Source organism: Papio anubis, chromosome 6 (assembly GCF_008728515.1).
Source record: "Papio anubis isolate 15944 chromosome 6, Panubis1.0, whole genome shotgun sequence".
Taxonomy (NCBI): domain Eukaryota; kingdom Metazoa; phylum Chordata; class Mammalia; order Primates; family Cercopithecidae; genus Papio; species Papio anubis.
The window spans coordinates 2,603,807-2,619,169 of record NC_044981.1 but is presented as its reverse complement, the minus strand read 5'-3'; the positions used below and the strand labels follow the sequence as shown (position 1 = coordinate 2,619,169).

Genomic DNA, 15,363 nt, shown 5'->3' with positions numbered 1-15,363 from the left:
CTGCTGTGAACATTCATGTGCCATGGTTTCCGTGTTCATATGTTTTTATTTCTCTTGGATGTAGATACCTAGGAGAGGAATTTTACGTCATATAGGAAATAACTTTTTAAGAAATTGCCAACCTCTTTAATAAAACACCTGTACCATTTTATATTCCCATCAACATATTTGGTGAGGGTTCTAGTTTTTCCGTATCCTTGTCAACACTTGCTTTTCTCTGTCTTGTCTTTTTTTTTTTTTTTGGTAGAGATGGGGTCTCACTATGTTGCCCAGGCTGGTCTCAAACTCCTGGACTCAAGTGATCCTCCTGTCTTGGCCTCCCAAAGTGTTAGGATTACAGGTGTGAGCCACCACACCCAACCTGTCTTTTATTTTTTTTTCTCGTTATTATTATAACTCTCCTAGTGGGTGTGAAATGATGTTTCCTTGTGGTTTTAATTTGCATCTCCCAGATGACTGATTTTGAACATTTTTTTCATGTACTTATTAACCATTTTTATATCTTCTTTGGTGAGGTCTGTTTTAATCTTTGGTCCATTTAAAAAACTGGAATGTTTTGTCATACTATTATTAAGTTATATATACTGGACACAGTCCTTTGTCAAATAGGTGACTTCACAGTACTTTCTACGCATCTGTAGCTGGTCTTTTCATTTTCCTAATAGTGTCTTTTCAAAGGCAAACGTTTTGAATTTTGAGGAAGTGCAATTTATCAATCTTTGTTTTTAGGGGTCGTATTCAGTGGTGATTTTTGAAAGTAAGGAAGTTCTATTTTAACGTGGATAACAGGGATGCAGTAGCTTTTTATTTGCATTTTGGTATTTGTGCTGTTGCTCCACTTTTGTGTGTAAACATTCAAGAGGCCTTGTTCTGGAAACATTCAGAATGCTGTGTGGAAACAGAAACTCGTAGTGTAATCCGGCCGGGTTTCAAAGCCAACCAGGAGACAAGAGCTATCGATGGTGTTTCTTCATGTGGCTCCTTTGACAGCACAGTCTCTTACTCAGCTAACGGAAATGCCCCTTGAAAAGAATCAAGGGATTCTTTTCCATGGCTCTGTAGGGTGCTATTTTCCTGATGTTGGTATTTTTTAAAGAAGTGTAACTCCAAAATATGCAGATACTGGAAAAGTGTTCTTGGGCCTGCTCATATTCCTCACTAATGCATTTTTCCGGGTATAAGAGCATTTTAAGCATACAGAACATTTTATGGGTATGGACTGAGGGTCCCGAGGCTAGGCGGATAGACCAGAATGACGATACATGTATAACTTGCTTTTTTGTGGTCAAGTGTTGTGCCAGCAGTGTGCTTGTCCCGTCTGCCATCGGAAGGTGGGAACAGTGTGATGTAGCAGAACCAGACAACCAGAACCAGACACTAATTTTAGAAGACAAGTAGCACGGATTATTTTAATTGACTTGTTTTTTAGGGCAAGTAGACACAATTAAAGATCATTCTGTCTAGCAATTAATCAAATATGTATTGAATGTATATTGTGCATGGAAATATCTATATGTGGATGCCTTCCAAATTCTTTTCTCCAGCCTACACCCCTCCCCTGAACTCCAGTCTCTATCTCCACAGCCTACTCAACTTGAGCGTTTAATGGGCTTGGGCTTGCCGGAGACTTCATGCCTGACCTTTCCCTCTAGAGTTGCCCTTCCCACGGCCTTCTCCATCTCAGTTAATGTTCACTGTCTCTTTCCAGTGCTCAGGAGAAAATTTGCAAAGGTGTCTACCATCTTTCTTTCACACCCCATACCCAATCTATCATAAATCCTACTGATTCTAAATGTAATGTGGAAGCCTGCAAGGGATTCTGGAGCAGAAAAGGGGCATCTGGGGGGGAAAAAACCCAACAACAATAAAGTATTGAGTTTAGTTAATAATAATGTTCACCACGGTTCATTAATTGTGACAAGTATACCATACCAACGTAAGATGCTAAAAACGGAGGATTCGGGGTGCAGGGCAAGGGGAACTCTGAGCTACCTTTGCCCCTTTTCTATAGATGTAAAACTACTCTAAAAGGAAAAGTTTATTACAAAAAAGTAAGCAAAGGAGCAGATTCTCCTGGCCTCTGGCTCACTCGAGCCTGCGGTTGGTTTCCTGGAGCCAAGGAGATGGCAAGTCGGCTTCTGCGTGGTGGTGGTCTGGGTGGAGGATGTGGTTGGATCAGCAGCAGCCCACACACGTTTTGCTTCTGGCAGGGCATTTGTTGCCTTATCAGTACTTCTACGCAATTTAATTATACTAACAAAATTGGTAACCTCAAACCAGCTTAGTCTTTATATAATAATTTTGTCAGATAATTTATCTCTCACAAATTTATAGTTCCGCTTCATTACTTTTCCTGAAGAACAAAGCTCTCTAATCTGAAAAATAACAAGCGTTTTGTGTTTTAAAAAAAGGTTTTGCTATAATTCATTAATACTACATAGAATGGAAAAATGTGTGTTTTTATTTCACATGGAATGCATTGATCTGAATTAAAAATAAGGAATTTTTTTTTTTTTTTTTTAAAGAAACAGAAGAGCAGCAGAGGCTGGTGTTATAATGGGGCATAGAGGGGCTAGCACAGGCTCCAAATAAGAGGTGACAATTGGCCAGGCCCTGAAAAATTGCAGAGTTGTCTAGAGTGCAAAGTCCAGCCTCTGGGCAATTAAGGTTTTATGTCACTTCAGTGAATCGAGGGATGCGCTGCTGTGAGAGTCGGGCAGGTGGGCTGACACGCCCCTTTCTTGGTCTGTGCAAAAAACTACGGGGGAAGTCCTAGTGTTGCTTAAGGAAAGTTTATGAAAAATTTATTCCTGTTTCCTGGATGCCTGTGCCTTTGACCTTTCCCTAGAGCTGTAAATGTTTGGAGACTTTGCAAACATCTTTAAGAACTGAGAAAATTAAAACAAACTTGCTAACTGCTTTCAGAAGATCTTCTATATTACAGTTGGATATGCTGAAAGCATAAGATGGGCAAACAGAGGTGGCTGTGGGGTTGCCACACCTGGCATTTCCCCGACTGGGGGAAATTTAACGAGCACTTAAATAATCCTGAGTCTGAAAGGGGCAGAAGGTCCAGGCAGATGATTGCCGAGGACAAATCTAGCTTTGTAAATCCAGGAGTATTGACACAATGATACGAGGGAAAGGTGAAGGTGATATTTCATCCAGTGTTCCCGGTTTATCCTCTCCTTACCTGACCTCTGAAATGGAGCCATTGGCCTTGAAAAGCCTGGTGTCTAAAATTAATATTCTTCCCCATCTGACTAAGAAGGCAACAGCTGAGCAACATGAGATCAAGAGCCATATTAATTTAAACAGAGGCTCAAAGTGGCATTTCAGAGAGAAGATACTTCCTCTCGTAGTGGACACTTGTCTTTTCAGAAGATTTATATGACTGAGAGTCAAAACTGTCACCAGAGACTTCAATAGTCAGTTTGAATTCTGCAAAATTTCTCTTTATCTTCTGGAACGTATGCTCTACACTTGGAATGGCTCAAGCTCTTCGATGTTATCCTATCAATGGTAATTATCTTTGTTTATTGTTATAACCTCTCAAATCTCCTTCCCTTTTTTCTAAGTTACCTTCAATAACAAATTGTACCAAACTTCAGGTAGAGCTTAATATTTAATATTTCTTTGCAAAATTATTGTATCTTAAACCTAAACTTTTGTTTTAATGCATTAATTTTGTGTGGCTTCCTGATCCAACTTGAGTTTCATCTGCAATTAACCATAGTATTTTAGTTGTAGTTTGCCTTAGAAATAGCCATGCATTTGTTTCCTTATTTTAATAATTTTTTCAGGGCAATTTGAAAGAATGCTAAGCATGGTCTGTGATGTATCTGTAGAGCTCTGGTTGATAGTATTAATATTTGCATTTTTATTTGTTTGAATGTAAGCTCCTTATGTGGATAAGTATAATTTTTTAGAGCAGTGAACTTTAAACACTTTGGAACTGAAGAGTGTCATTTTACTGTAGGAGCTGAGAAAACAAAATATTCAGTTTTGTGGTGAGAATCACAATATGGTTTTTAAGCTGAGAAAATGCTGGAAGAGGCGCTTTTCAGAAAATGTCCACCAGGGGGCCTCAGTGGTCAGCCATGCGGAACCAGCACAAATTCAACTCTCTCCATCTCCCTGCATCTCTATGCAATCAAGTGATGGGTCCATACAGACGTGTGTATATGTCTCTAGTATCAAAGCGTATTCTGTATTCTGCATCGCTTCATTTGTGAGGAAAGTATTTTAAGGAGAGTGAAAAGACTCTGAACTTCTCGGTACATAGCTGTTAATGCAGAGGCAAAGAAAGGTATCTGGGTGTGCTGTCCACGTGAGAGGACTGTAAGGAAACGAATTTCTTTTCACAAATGAACACCACACATTTTCAGGCATAGGTAGAGAAGAGATCTGGAAAAGGACTCATTTGCGGGGGATCCCTCTGGAGAGGGAGGCCAGGGGAAGCAGGAGAGACGCCTTCTGTGACAAGCGCTTCCCACTGGGCTGCAAAACCTGCGGTTCCAATTAAGCCCAAAGATGCTTTATACTTCACATTTAAAGTGGCCACTTGATCTGCAGCTTATTTTATGCAATGAGGAGCATATTTCATCATCCAGTGAAACTTGACATTGCTTCTTACTGTTTGCTTTTGTAATTTTAAAGTAAAAAAAATATTTTTCCTTTTAAAGTTCCAATGTTGGAAACTCAATATGAATGTTAGTATTTCTTTTCCTAATTTTGGATCCTCTCTCCAGTTTAAACAGAAGAGACTTCCAAATTCTCACTGGTCATTTTCCCAAGAAGTCAAATGTGTGAATAAGTGATGAGAACTTTCTGTGTTTCCTTTCTCTGCAGTCAAGAGAAAGAAGCACTGAAGAGTCAGAATTGTGTCTTGGTTTATAAATCGGAGACAGAGGGAGACGAAAACCACACTCCAGAAAGTAGCTTAATTGGACTCACTACTAAGATGTTGAAAGTGAAGAGGCTGGAAGAATTCAACACGTGTTACAACAGCAACGAGCTGGAGAAAATGGCCTTTTTTCAGTGCAGGGAAGAGGTGGAGAAAGTGAAGCATTTTCTGGAAGAAAATTCTGGGGACCAGGATTCAAGACCTGAACATAATGAGGTAATCATGTGCTAATTTAGTCTCCTAAAAATATTCACTCTGTCTTATCTTTTCTAATGTCGTGGAGCCATATATCAACCCTTTCCAAATTCTGTTTTTACTTGTGAGTACAATTAAAGAAAGTTTATGACTAGGCACCATTCCATTTTGCTTCACCGAGAAGCGTGCGTGTCAACTATACAATTGTGTTTGGTAAATAATTAGGAGGCCTTTGAAGCTGCATTTCTGCCAGCAGTCTACTTCACTTTATAGTTAGTGGCTTAGGAATTATACAGTCAGCTTGCGGAAATGAAGAAGAATCCTTTAACATGATGGATTTGGGCTTGAAATTCAGAAAAGGGCTGTGAGAGGCACAACCTTTCTGCTAAAAGAAGTTTCTCCTTTCCTCCAGACCTTGAGTTCCTCACGGGGTAGATGGCAGAGCTGTTGATAGTGAAGTTCAGAGAAGGGACAAGAAAGACTTGCTGATGGCATGACTGGGGGGCTCGTATCCTCCTCTGTGCAGAACGAGAGCTCTGAGCCCAATTCCAGCTGCTTGTTCTTGGGAAAAATATTAATTTAACCAAGGGCTTGCCACATCTGAATTAGTGAGATAATAGTAGTTGTGAAAATTAGGTGTGATCACGTCTGTAAAGCACTCCGCCTAGTATCTGTCACTAGAGTAAGCATTTAATATGTGTTAGCAGCAGCATCAATTCCCTCCCCTGCCTTGGCCCGGTCAGTTCCTGCCCATCATCCATTGACTCCTTGCCCGGTGGGAGCATCAAGCATTTTGCCCATGCCTTCATTCCAGCACATGCGGTGGTTTTGAACATGTTGATCACCTTTCTCTAGACAAGGCTCCTTAACGTTGGGACCTCGTGTTATTTGTTCATGTTTTCTCAGTTGCTTTCCCAGTAACAGGAACAAATAGGCACCAAAAGTGTTTTTGGAACAAACAGATCTGTTTAAGTGAATTCTGGTTGAGGGCTGGGAACCATTATTTTTGATAATCAGAGCAAGTGATTCTTATCAGGCAGGTCTGGAAAACATCCTTCTTTGCCCACCTACTGTTCTGAAAAACACTATTCAGGTAGGAAGGGCGTTTCTAACAATGCAACAGACAATGAAATAGAGATATTGTATATAAAAGGGCTAGGAGGCTTTTTATTGTAAGTGAGTAAGAAATGACAAAATGTGCTGGAGAATGAGTCAGATTGAAACAGATTTTTTTGAGACTTCTGCTTTCCCCATGAGTTCAATATAGACCAAGTCGAATTATCTACAGGCAAAATCAAGTGAGACATGACTTTCTCATTAGGGTTCTTAGTGGTACAAACAGGATAATTTTTTCTGTTTATTAATTTCGGTAGGACAGAGAAGAAAAAATATTCTTCTTGGATAACTTTGAAATCATCAACTAACCGTAATAGTTTATATGAATTTCGTTATCTTTCAAGTACTGTTTTTCTTCAAATTCTGTGATACAATTTTTATAAATGGGCAACACTCTGAAGAGTGAGAGAAGCTGGACGCAAGGACGCACGGCTCACACCTGTGATCCCAGTACTCTGGGAGGCTGAGGCGGGAGTGGGCACGTGGCTCACACCTGTGATCCCAGCACTCTGGGAGACTGAGGCGGGAGTGGACGCATAGCTCACACATGTAATCCCAGCACTTTGGGAGGCTGAGGCAGGAGTGGACGCATGGCTCACACATGTGATCCCAGCACTTTGGGAGGCTGAGGCGGGAGTGGACGCACAGCTCACACATGTAATCCCAGCACTTTGGGAGGCTGAGGCAGGAGAATCACTGGAGGCCAGGAGTTTGAGACCAATCCAGGTGACATGGTGAGACATCTATTTCTACAAAAAAAAAAAAAAAAACAAAAAAAACCAAATAAAATAGCCAGGCACACATCTGTAGTCCCAGCTGCTTGGGAGGCTGAGGCAGGAGGATTGCTTGAGCCCAGGAGTTCAAGGCTGCAGTGAGCTATGACTGCACCACTACACTCCAGCCTGGGCAACAGAGCAAGACTCTGTTTCTGAAGATTTAAAAAAAAAAAAAAGAGTTAGATAGTGCTAAGTTAGAACATAAATATATGTAGGGATATCACTTTTGTGATAGCAAACTGCCTCCAGAAGTTGATAATTTGGAAGTTAAATATTTTTAGGGTGTTTTTGAGGGAAAACTTGAGACTGTAATTTAACCCCTAGAAACCATCAGAGAATGTCCTTTGTAGTAAGTCTCATATCCCTTCTGAAACTCGGGCCTCCTGGCTTCGGTCCTGCAGTTGACACCCTGCGGAAGGTGGGAAGGAGTCACTAGGAGCTCCATGTATCCCATTCAGTTTCTTACTTGTAAATGGAGAAGGGCCTAGAGATGTCTGCAATAAATTTTCCTGTCTGTCTGCGTCCACGTGGAGAATGGATAGGTGCACGTGTTAGAGGCACAGAGTTCTCCTCTCCATGGCCTGGAGCCCCTGCCTGCCCAGTTGGTGGGTGCCAGGGCAGCCAGCAGGCTTGGCAGTGGGTGGGTGGAGAAGGACATTCCGGCAGCTCAGATGTCTTCAGGTATGCAGACAGAGCTAGATTAACACGTCTTCATCTTCTGCTGGGCAGCAGTAAATCTTTAAAATGCCACTCTTTTCTCTCCAGGGACTATAAAAAAATGCTTGTCGATTTTCTCCACCTATTCCCCTTTCTCTCTCATCCCTTCTCTCTTTGAGAAGATTAGCACGGCTAATCATAGTAGGAACATCCCTTGTGGTGCACTGGAAAGAATTTACTCTCAATTTCAGGCTCTCTGGTGACATGAAAGCTTTGTTCTGGAATCTTTCTGTGCAATTTCTTTAGAGTCTGGAATTACTCCCCAGTCCCAATAGGGGAAGAATTTTATATAGATTTAACAACTTATATTTGTTAAAATAGTTTGATAAAACTCAGATTCTCTTTTTTTCTGCTTTTAATCAGATTTTTCTATTTCTTTTATTTTTCTTCTACTGAATTTATTTTTAACTATCTTCTTTCTTTCCTCTATGTTTTATTGAGTTTATGAAACACTTCATAGCCTACTTTTCTTCCTTCTACTTAAGTTCTTGTTCTTTTAATTTTTCTTTTTTTTTTTTTTTGAGATGGAGTCTGGCTCTGTAGCCCAGGCTGGAGTGCAGTGGCGCAATCTCCACTCACCACAAACTCTGTCTCCCGGGTTCACGCCATTCTCCTGCCTCAGTCTCCTGAGTAGCTGGGACTACAGGTGCCTGCCAACACGCCCAGCTAATTTTTTGTATTTTTACTAGAGACGGGGTTTCAACATGTTAGCCAGGCTGGTCTCGATCTCCTGACCTCGTGATCCACCTGCCTTGGCCTCCCAAAGTGCTGGGATTACAGGCGTGAGCCGCCATACCCGGCCTCTTTTAATTTTTCTTGTTTGTTTCCTTTCTTTTTTTTTTTGAGACAGAGTCTCACTCTGTCACCCAGGCTGGAGTGCAGTGGTGTGATCTCGGCTCACTGCAGCTTCGACCTCCCTGGCTCAAATGATCCTCCTGCCTCAGCCTCCCAAGTAGCTGGGTCTAGGCATGCACCACCACCCATGGCTACTTTTTGTGTTTTTTTGTAGAGACAGGGGTCTGCCTGTGTTGCTCAGACTGGTCTTGAGCTCCTGGGCTGAAGTGATCCTCCCGCCTTGGCCTCCCAGAGTGCTGGAATTATAGGCATGAGCTACTGTGCGTGGCCTATTTTTCCTACTTTCCTTTTTATTCTGTTTTCTAGTGACTTTTCTCAATCCATTATGTTCCAAAGGCTGTTCAAAATCACCTAAATTCTACCTACCATGTAAAATTTTAAAAGTTTTCAGCAGATGACCGTAGGCCATAATAAACTAGATCTAAACATACACACATGGCGTGGTGTTGAAATCAAGTAAAATTTTCAAATTGGTCTGACTCACATGAGTGATGAGCTTGATAGCTACTGTATCCATACCATTAAGTTATAAATGATGAACAGGTTTCATAACTGTAATTAGTATTATTTTTGTACAATTGAATCCGGGTTTTTTTCTTTTGTCAGTTCTCTGTTATCTATATAGCAAATAGCCCTCGTGTTGTATTTCCCTCAGATTTACTTGAATATGTAGTAGGATCTCTGTTTCATATACACCACCACACCCCTCTGCTTGCTTAATGAAACACAGGTGTGCCCGGTAATACTCCCAGTCAACCATTCGGCCCTGTGTGCTTCTCACTGCTTTCCTCCGTGTACCACCCCCATCCCTGCACCTGAGGCCCGGGGTTGTCTGTGCTCACCTCCTCGTCCCTTGGTTTTCCCCTCCTTCCTGTTCACCCCCAGTTACTCATCCTCCATCCAAAAGGCATGGTCCCAAGTACAAAAGTAGGACACAGGTTGTGAATACTCACTCTACAAAAATACGTCAGCATGGCCCACTGTTCCACATCCGCGCCTGAATTGATCCTAACCCTTGCTGATTTGTGTTTAAAAGCCTGCCGTCATAGGGAATAATTCTTTTTGAAAACCTGGCTTAAATTCTTCCATATCCCAACCAGGGGGTATCCCAAAGCTGTGAGGGTAGAAACAAGCACGGCCCCGGCAGACTCAGGACCACACAGTCCCTGGAGTGTTTAAATGGCTGGTACAAATGTCCCCAAGACCAAGCAAAGCAAAATATTTATTAACAGGATGTACAGAGAGATGGAGTGGGTTGGAGTAAAGTGTGGATCTTCCTATTTTGATTGCAGTTGGTGGATTTAACACCAGGTGGCATTTCCTGACCATCTGCTGTGAAATTGTACCATCAGCACCACCCGTAATGACTATAACTTAGATCTCAAAATAACAAGTCTGAGGGCAGAGGTTTTGTGATTTTTAAAGTTGCATTTCCCCACCCCCATCCCTGTGCTCCTCACCCTGTAAGGGCAGGAGAAAGCTCCCTGGCGGTGGCCCAGCCTTGGCAGCCAGCAGATGCCAGATACAGTGGTGCTAATTGTCCTTGAACTGGGAACAAACGCGCGTTCACGGCGCTGTAAATTATTGCCAGCAGGTCTCCCGATGCCCCTACACCTGTTTCAGATCTGTCACACAAGGCCATCATATTTTTCCTTTTAAAGAGGCAGATTATTTGCTGATCACGTAACTGGAGACGTCCAAGCAGGACTCTGCAAGAACCCTCTGTAATTCGGTGACAGCCACTCCTCGGGGCAGAGCAAAGGGTGACACTACTTGAGAAGTGCTGGTGCTAGATCAGGGCAGGGAAGGAACATATAAGCCAAGCGACATCCACAGCTGCTCCCAGAGAATGGACTTCACACTCAGAAGAAAAGACGTCTGGGTTGTAGGTAGCGTGTGCCTTCTCTCGTCTTCAGTTCTCTGGCGCTTGATCCGGTTCGTGATGACCCGGGGAGGCCATTGGCAGGCTCCTGCTCTTGAGGACGTGCAGGTAGTAAAATCAGTTTGATCTAAGACAGATTCATTTTGTTTGAATGTTTCCAACCTGGGAGTGGCACTTGCCAAAGAAAATGGAATGCATGCCCTGGCTGAATCTCTGCCCAGGACCCTGGCCTTAGGGGCAGTTGGGGTAATAATAGTGGCATGTGGCACATTTCAACCTTTCAAACACTTGCACCAACTTTTGGGGAACCTCACGGGCAGGGATTCCCTGTGCATATTAAAGTTGGTGATCTGTTTTTGTTTGTCAGAGCTAAAAATAATGTCCATATCTCTTCATTCTCCTACTTCTTATATGACTTATGAAAAGAAAATAAAACATAAGCAAAAGTGCTTTTATTCTTACTAAGAAATTGATCGCAAACACAGCACGTGCAGTGACCAGCCCTTCTGAGCATAGCCTTCTCTGCTTTCTCCTTTGAGCCGTTGCCTGATAATGCGTTTCATGTAACACCATAGCTATTCCGGAATGGAATTCAGTCAGGAGCGTAGCAGAATTCTGGAAGAAGAGAAATAATTCCTGTTCTAAGAATGTCAGCACTTTTCAAGAGAGGGTATTCACTTCTGGGAAGACAGCTCGTTGCACATATTTAGCTCTCTTATCAATTAGCATATGATAAATTATTTTTAAAACAATACAGAACAGTTTAGAAAGCACTATGGAAAACAGTCTGAATCATTGTTCTGTCTGAAGGTGGGTTTATGGCAGTGTTTCTCAGCCTTTTTTTCATTATCATCCACCCCCTCCTAGACCTTTTAGGGTTTTTTCCCCTTAGTTGACTCCTCCCATTCAATTTTAATACCACATATATACTGCATACCTGTTGATGCCTTGTTTGTATATCTGTGCTTTATACAGATGGCAACCCCATGGTGGGCCCCTAGCTTGCACTCTATGCCACCATCAAGGATTGTCCCGCTATACCTAAATATTACAGATTTGTAATATACAAATCTTACAAAAGAGTAAGATTTTTTTCACACACCCCCAGAAGAACCAATTTTCATTCCTTTGGGGTGCTGTTGGCCCATCGACAACGCATGCAGTTAAAAAAATTTCTCTAGGGGAGTTAGACAATCTATCTCTGTACCTGTGTATAAATGCCATATTTATTTCTTATTCAATAAGAAGCCACCAACTCTGCCTCTTGCTGGTGTTCAGAAGTCGGAGAGGAGTCGGGCTTTCCCCGTGGCCTGAGCCTTCCCAGGGAAGCTTTCCACAGCAAATATTTCTGGAGCATCAAGTTCATATTAAGAGGAATTACCCAGTCTTGGAATGGCTTGTCAATCATCTGATCTGTCTTAGTTGAGGAGAAAGTGAAAGAGATGGAAGAAAGGAAGATTTTTTTTTTTTTAAGTAAGCAATCACAAAATGTTATAATTCTCTGCAGGTCTGACCTAGCATCATGGTGAAGTCTATGTTTTTAGGCAGTCACTGTTGCCCAAGGGTTAATCATTTTTCGCTGTTTGTCGTATCTCCTGTGGGAGATGCCAAGAGAATTACATTTCTCCTATGGGAAGTACTATGAGGGCTTTCATCTTCATCTTCCATGTGGAAAAGAATGTGTTACTCACTCAAGCTATAAGATTGTAGCCCTCATAGCATTTCCCAGTGACAAAGTCAACAAGTTTTGTGAGTTAATTAGGAGTATTGTAGATGTATATTTCAGAATGTTTTTGCAACTTTTTAGCCATAAAGAAATCTCTCTTAAATTAGAGTGTACATGTCCTCATAGCTTTTCTTATTGCTAATGGATATTCAGAAATGTGAGCAAACTATTGTCTTTGAAATATCTACAAGCATAGCAGTTTTAAGAACTATCTTTTGTCGCAGTATCAGTGAATCCTATTTATGATATGAATGTGCTCTATCTCCATTCAAGACAGAGAGCAATAAAAAGGTTTTCCAATGTACTGTGTGTAGATACCTGCCCATGTAAATTCTGAGTGTCCTTGACCAAACGCACAGATGAGTCATACTTATGTCTATGTTGTTTCAGCTTCTTAGAGTAATTAAAATTATGATAGTTTTATGCCATTTCTGTTGTTTTAACATGAGAAAAAGATCTTTATTTGCTCTCTCTGAAAGTTAAAACAACATTGTCAAAAACACAAATGTTGCAAATCAAGTCTGTGTTTCCAAGTAAGAGAATGGTTAGCATACTTGAAAACAAAGTCCCTAAATACAGATGCCCAAACTACGATCCTATCCACTTACCTAAAACATAATGGTCATAAAATGCACGTTTATCTATTCGTTTTCCAGATCTTATTTTCACACACCACTATCATGATTTTTGCTATATTTACGTGCTATCTTTATTTCTGTTAATATTTTTCATATGTCGAGTCATTTAAGACATTTTTAATCAAAGCAAAAATAAAGTGAAATCATGGTTTTGATGTTTTATTTATAGATTTTCTAATGCACAATAACACACACATAAGTTTTAAAAATGGATAAAACCACCTAAAGCCTCTTGCAATGAAGTGGCCCAAAATCAGTCTCTGGACATCCGACTCAGGAAGCTATTCCAGGTCTTTGCCCTGTGGTATTCGGCCCTTTCACTTATTTCTCATTTTCTGTCCACCACATGGTGACAACAAAGACCACTTCCCTCAAGACAGCAGACACGGAGAAGGCAGATCATAGGCAGCGTTTAGTATAGAAAATAGGTAACAGGTAAAGTTTATGTAGGATTTCTTATGTACCCAGCACCACGTCTCTACAATGTCATTCCTGAGTTCCTACCAGAAAGCAGAGCCCAAGCATGCATGAGGGTGGCTTGTTTTGTGAACTGACTCCAGGGAATAGGTGTAGGGGCTTGAGGAGTATGAAACAGGGAAGGAGAGAAGCCCCAGCAAGGTTGAGTTGCCAAGCTGCCTACTTCAGACAGGATGACCTCAGAGCCACCCACCCATAGGACTGACGCAGGCACTGGCACTGATTCCCTGGGCGCCATCTCCACCATCGGGGGGTCTTGCGGGGTGACTGTCCCCCTGGCATTTTCAGTTGCATATGCATAAATGCCAGTTCCCAAGAAGGTCCCGCAGCAATGCCAGAGAACCCTGGAAAGAGGGTGTAATGGGTGGCCTGAGGTGAAGCACTTTCAGACTACACTTCTGTGGAGCTGGTTACCACAGTACTGGCTGGAGCAGAGGTGGGGGAGAGCATGCGCGGAGGACGAGGAGAGGTGCGCCTGTTCTGATGCCTTTAAAGTCTCACTGTCAGCCATGAGGCAGGTACTATTTCCTCCACCTTACAGACCCAGGAAGGCTCACTGACCTGCCCAAAACCCACATACAAAAGAGTTGGGCTTGGAACCCCGTGGTGGGCCCCTAGCTTGCACTCTATGCCACCATCAAGGATTGTCCCGCTATACCCAATTTTGTCCTTCACAGTTAAATATCCTGTTCAAGATGAACCACGGGAGTCAGGAGATGCAGCTTCCAGTCCTGGCTCTGCCCTCTCAGGGGAGTTCTTTAAGTTCTTTACTCAACAGTATATGCAGGTCAGTTTCTGCAGCCCCGTCTACTGCACGGCGTTGCTCTTACGGCCAAATAAAGTACCATGCCTGTGTGAAAGTTCTCTGTAAAATGTAAAATGCTGTATGTTAGTACTGCTGTCAGTACATTTCTCTTATGTGCTTAAGTATCTCTAGGCCCTAGGTCTTCTTAAATATGGAGATACAACCTGTACAGTGCATCCTGGCATTTTATATTAATTTTAATGATTTTTTTAAAACCTCATTTGCCATTTTTAATAGGGAAAAGTATCTGATTCGCCAGGCCATTGAGGGTGATAGCATGCTGCGTGCTCAACTGGATACCAGTATAAACATGACTCATGGCTTCCTCCACTTGGGATTTCAGATGTACACAGGTTATCACGGCATTCCCATAGTGAATGGGACACTGAAGGCTGTGCTCTGACTCACAGGCTGTGACTCAAAGATTAGGGACCTTAATGCATAGATCCTAAGGAACTTTGGGGGTCAGCTCATCCAAACCCTTCTCTGAAGAGAAACTGAAAGTCTGGGGGAAGTTAGATGGACTCACCCAAGATTCCTTAGTGTCTAAGCATTTCTTTAAATATTTATGCCTAGATTCTGTATTAATTTACTCAGCAAATAATTACTGAGCCCCACTGCACAAAAGACACTGTGTTGGTTCTGGTTGGGGTCTCCAGTAATGGTTGCCCAATATGATTCTTATTTGGAGGAGAAATTCTTGAAACCCAAAGACAAGTGAGACAGAGCAGGGACTCTTCTTAGGTGCCTAATGGGCACCCCTCCCCTCCAAGCGTGGAAATAAAAAAAAATTAAGTTTCTTCAAAATAATTCCAGACATCTAGCTAGCCCTGAATACTAAACAACTTAGTAAACAAGAAGATAATAATAGCATAAAACAATAGCCAAGGAAGTTTGAGTGACAAAATGTTTGGTTCCCTATTAAAACTAAATATAACATCTTAACATATGTCCCTGGGTTGTTTTTCAGAAACCCAGACCCACACCAAGTAAAGAAATGCCATCTGCTGGTTCATAGACCTCAGATAAGGGGGAACTGAGGACTAAACTTTAACCACTGCTCTTTGTTCTAAATTTCTTCCTGAGAGGCCTGGAAGAGGTCATGCATAAGCCAGACCTAACATTGTTTTCTGCTCTTCTTAAATTTTTAGACAAAGCTTTCCCTCCTTAATCAATCACAAATAGGAAAGTCTTTAAATACATCAATGATCTGTGGGCCTTCGCTTCATGATATTCCACCTTTTTAGGTTAAACCAACATAGAACCTCAA

The 15,363-nt window shown here is 41.9% G+C and overlaps 1 protein-coding gene across 4 annotated transcripts in view; it reads left to right on the top strand.

The window, feature by feature from the left end:
- Nucleotides 1-2,538: 2,538 nt before the first annotated feature.
- MYLK4 (myosin light chain kinase family member 4) overlaps nucleotides 2,539-15,363 on the top strand; it is an 87,530-nt gene continuing 74,705 nt past the window's right edge. For 2 of the 4 annotated variants that reach the window (XM_009204349.4, XM_009204347.4), the window contains exons 1-2: nucleotides 2,539-3,522; nucleotides 4,852-5,122. In XM_009204349.4, the coding sequence (XP_009202613.2) occupies nucleotides 3,473-3,522; nucleotides 4,852-5,122 (321 nt within the window). In that variant the 5' untranslated portion in view covers nucleotides 2,539-3,472. Of the gene's footprint in view, nucleotides 3,523-4,851; nucleotides 5,123-8,783; nucleotides 10,556-15,363 lie in introns of those variants that run through there. The other 2 variants (XM_009204346.4, XM_009204348.4) reach the window with 2 other exon arrangements.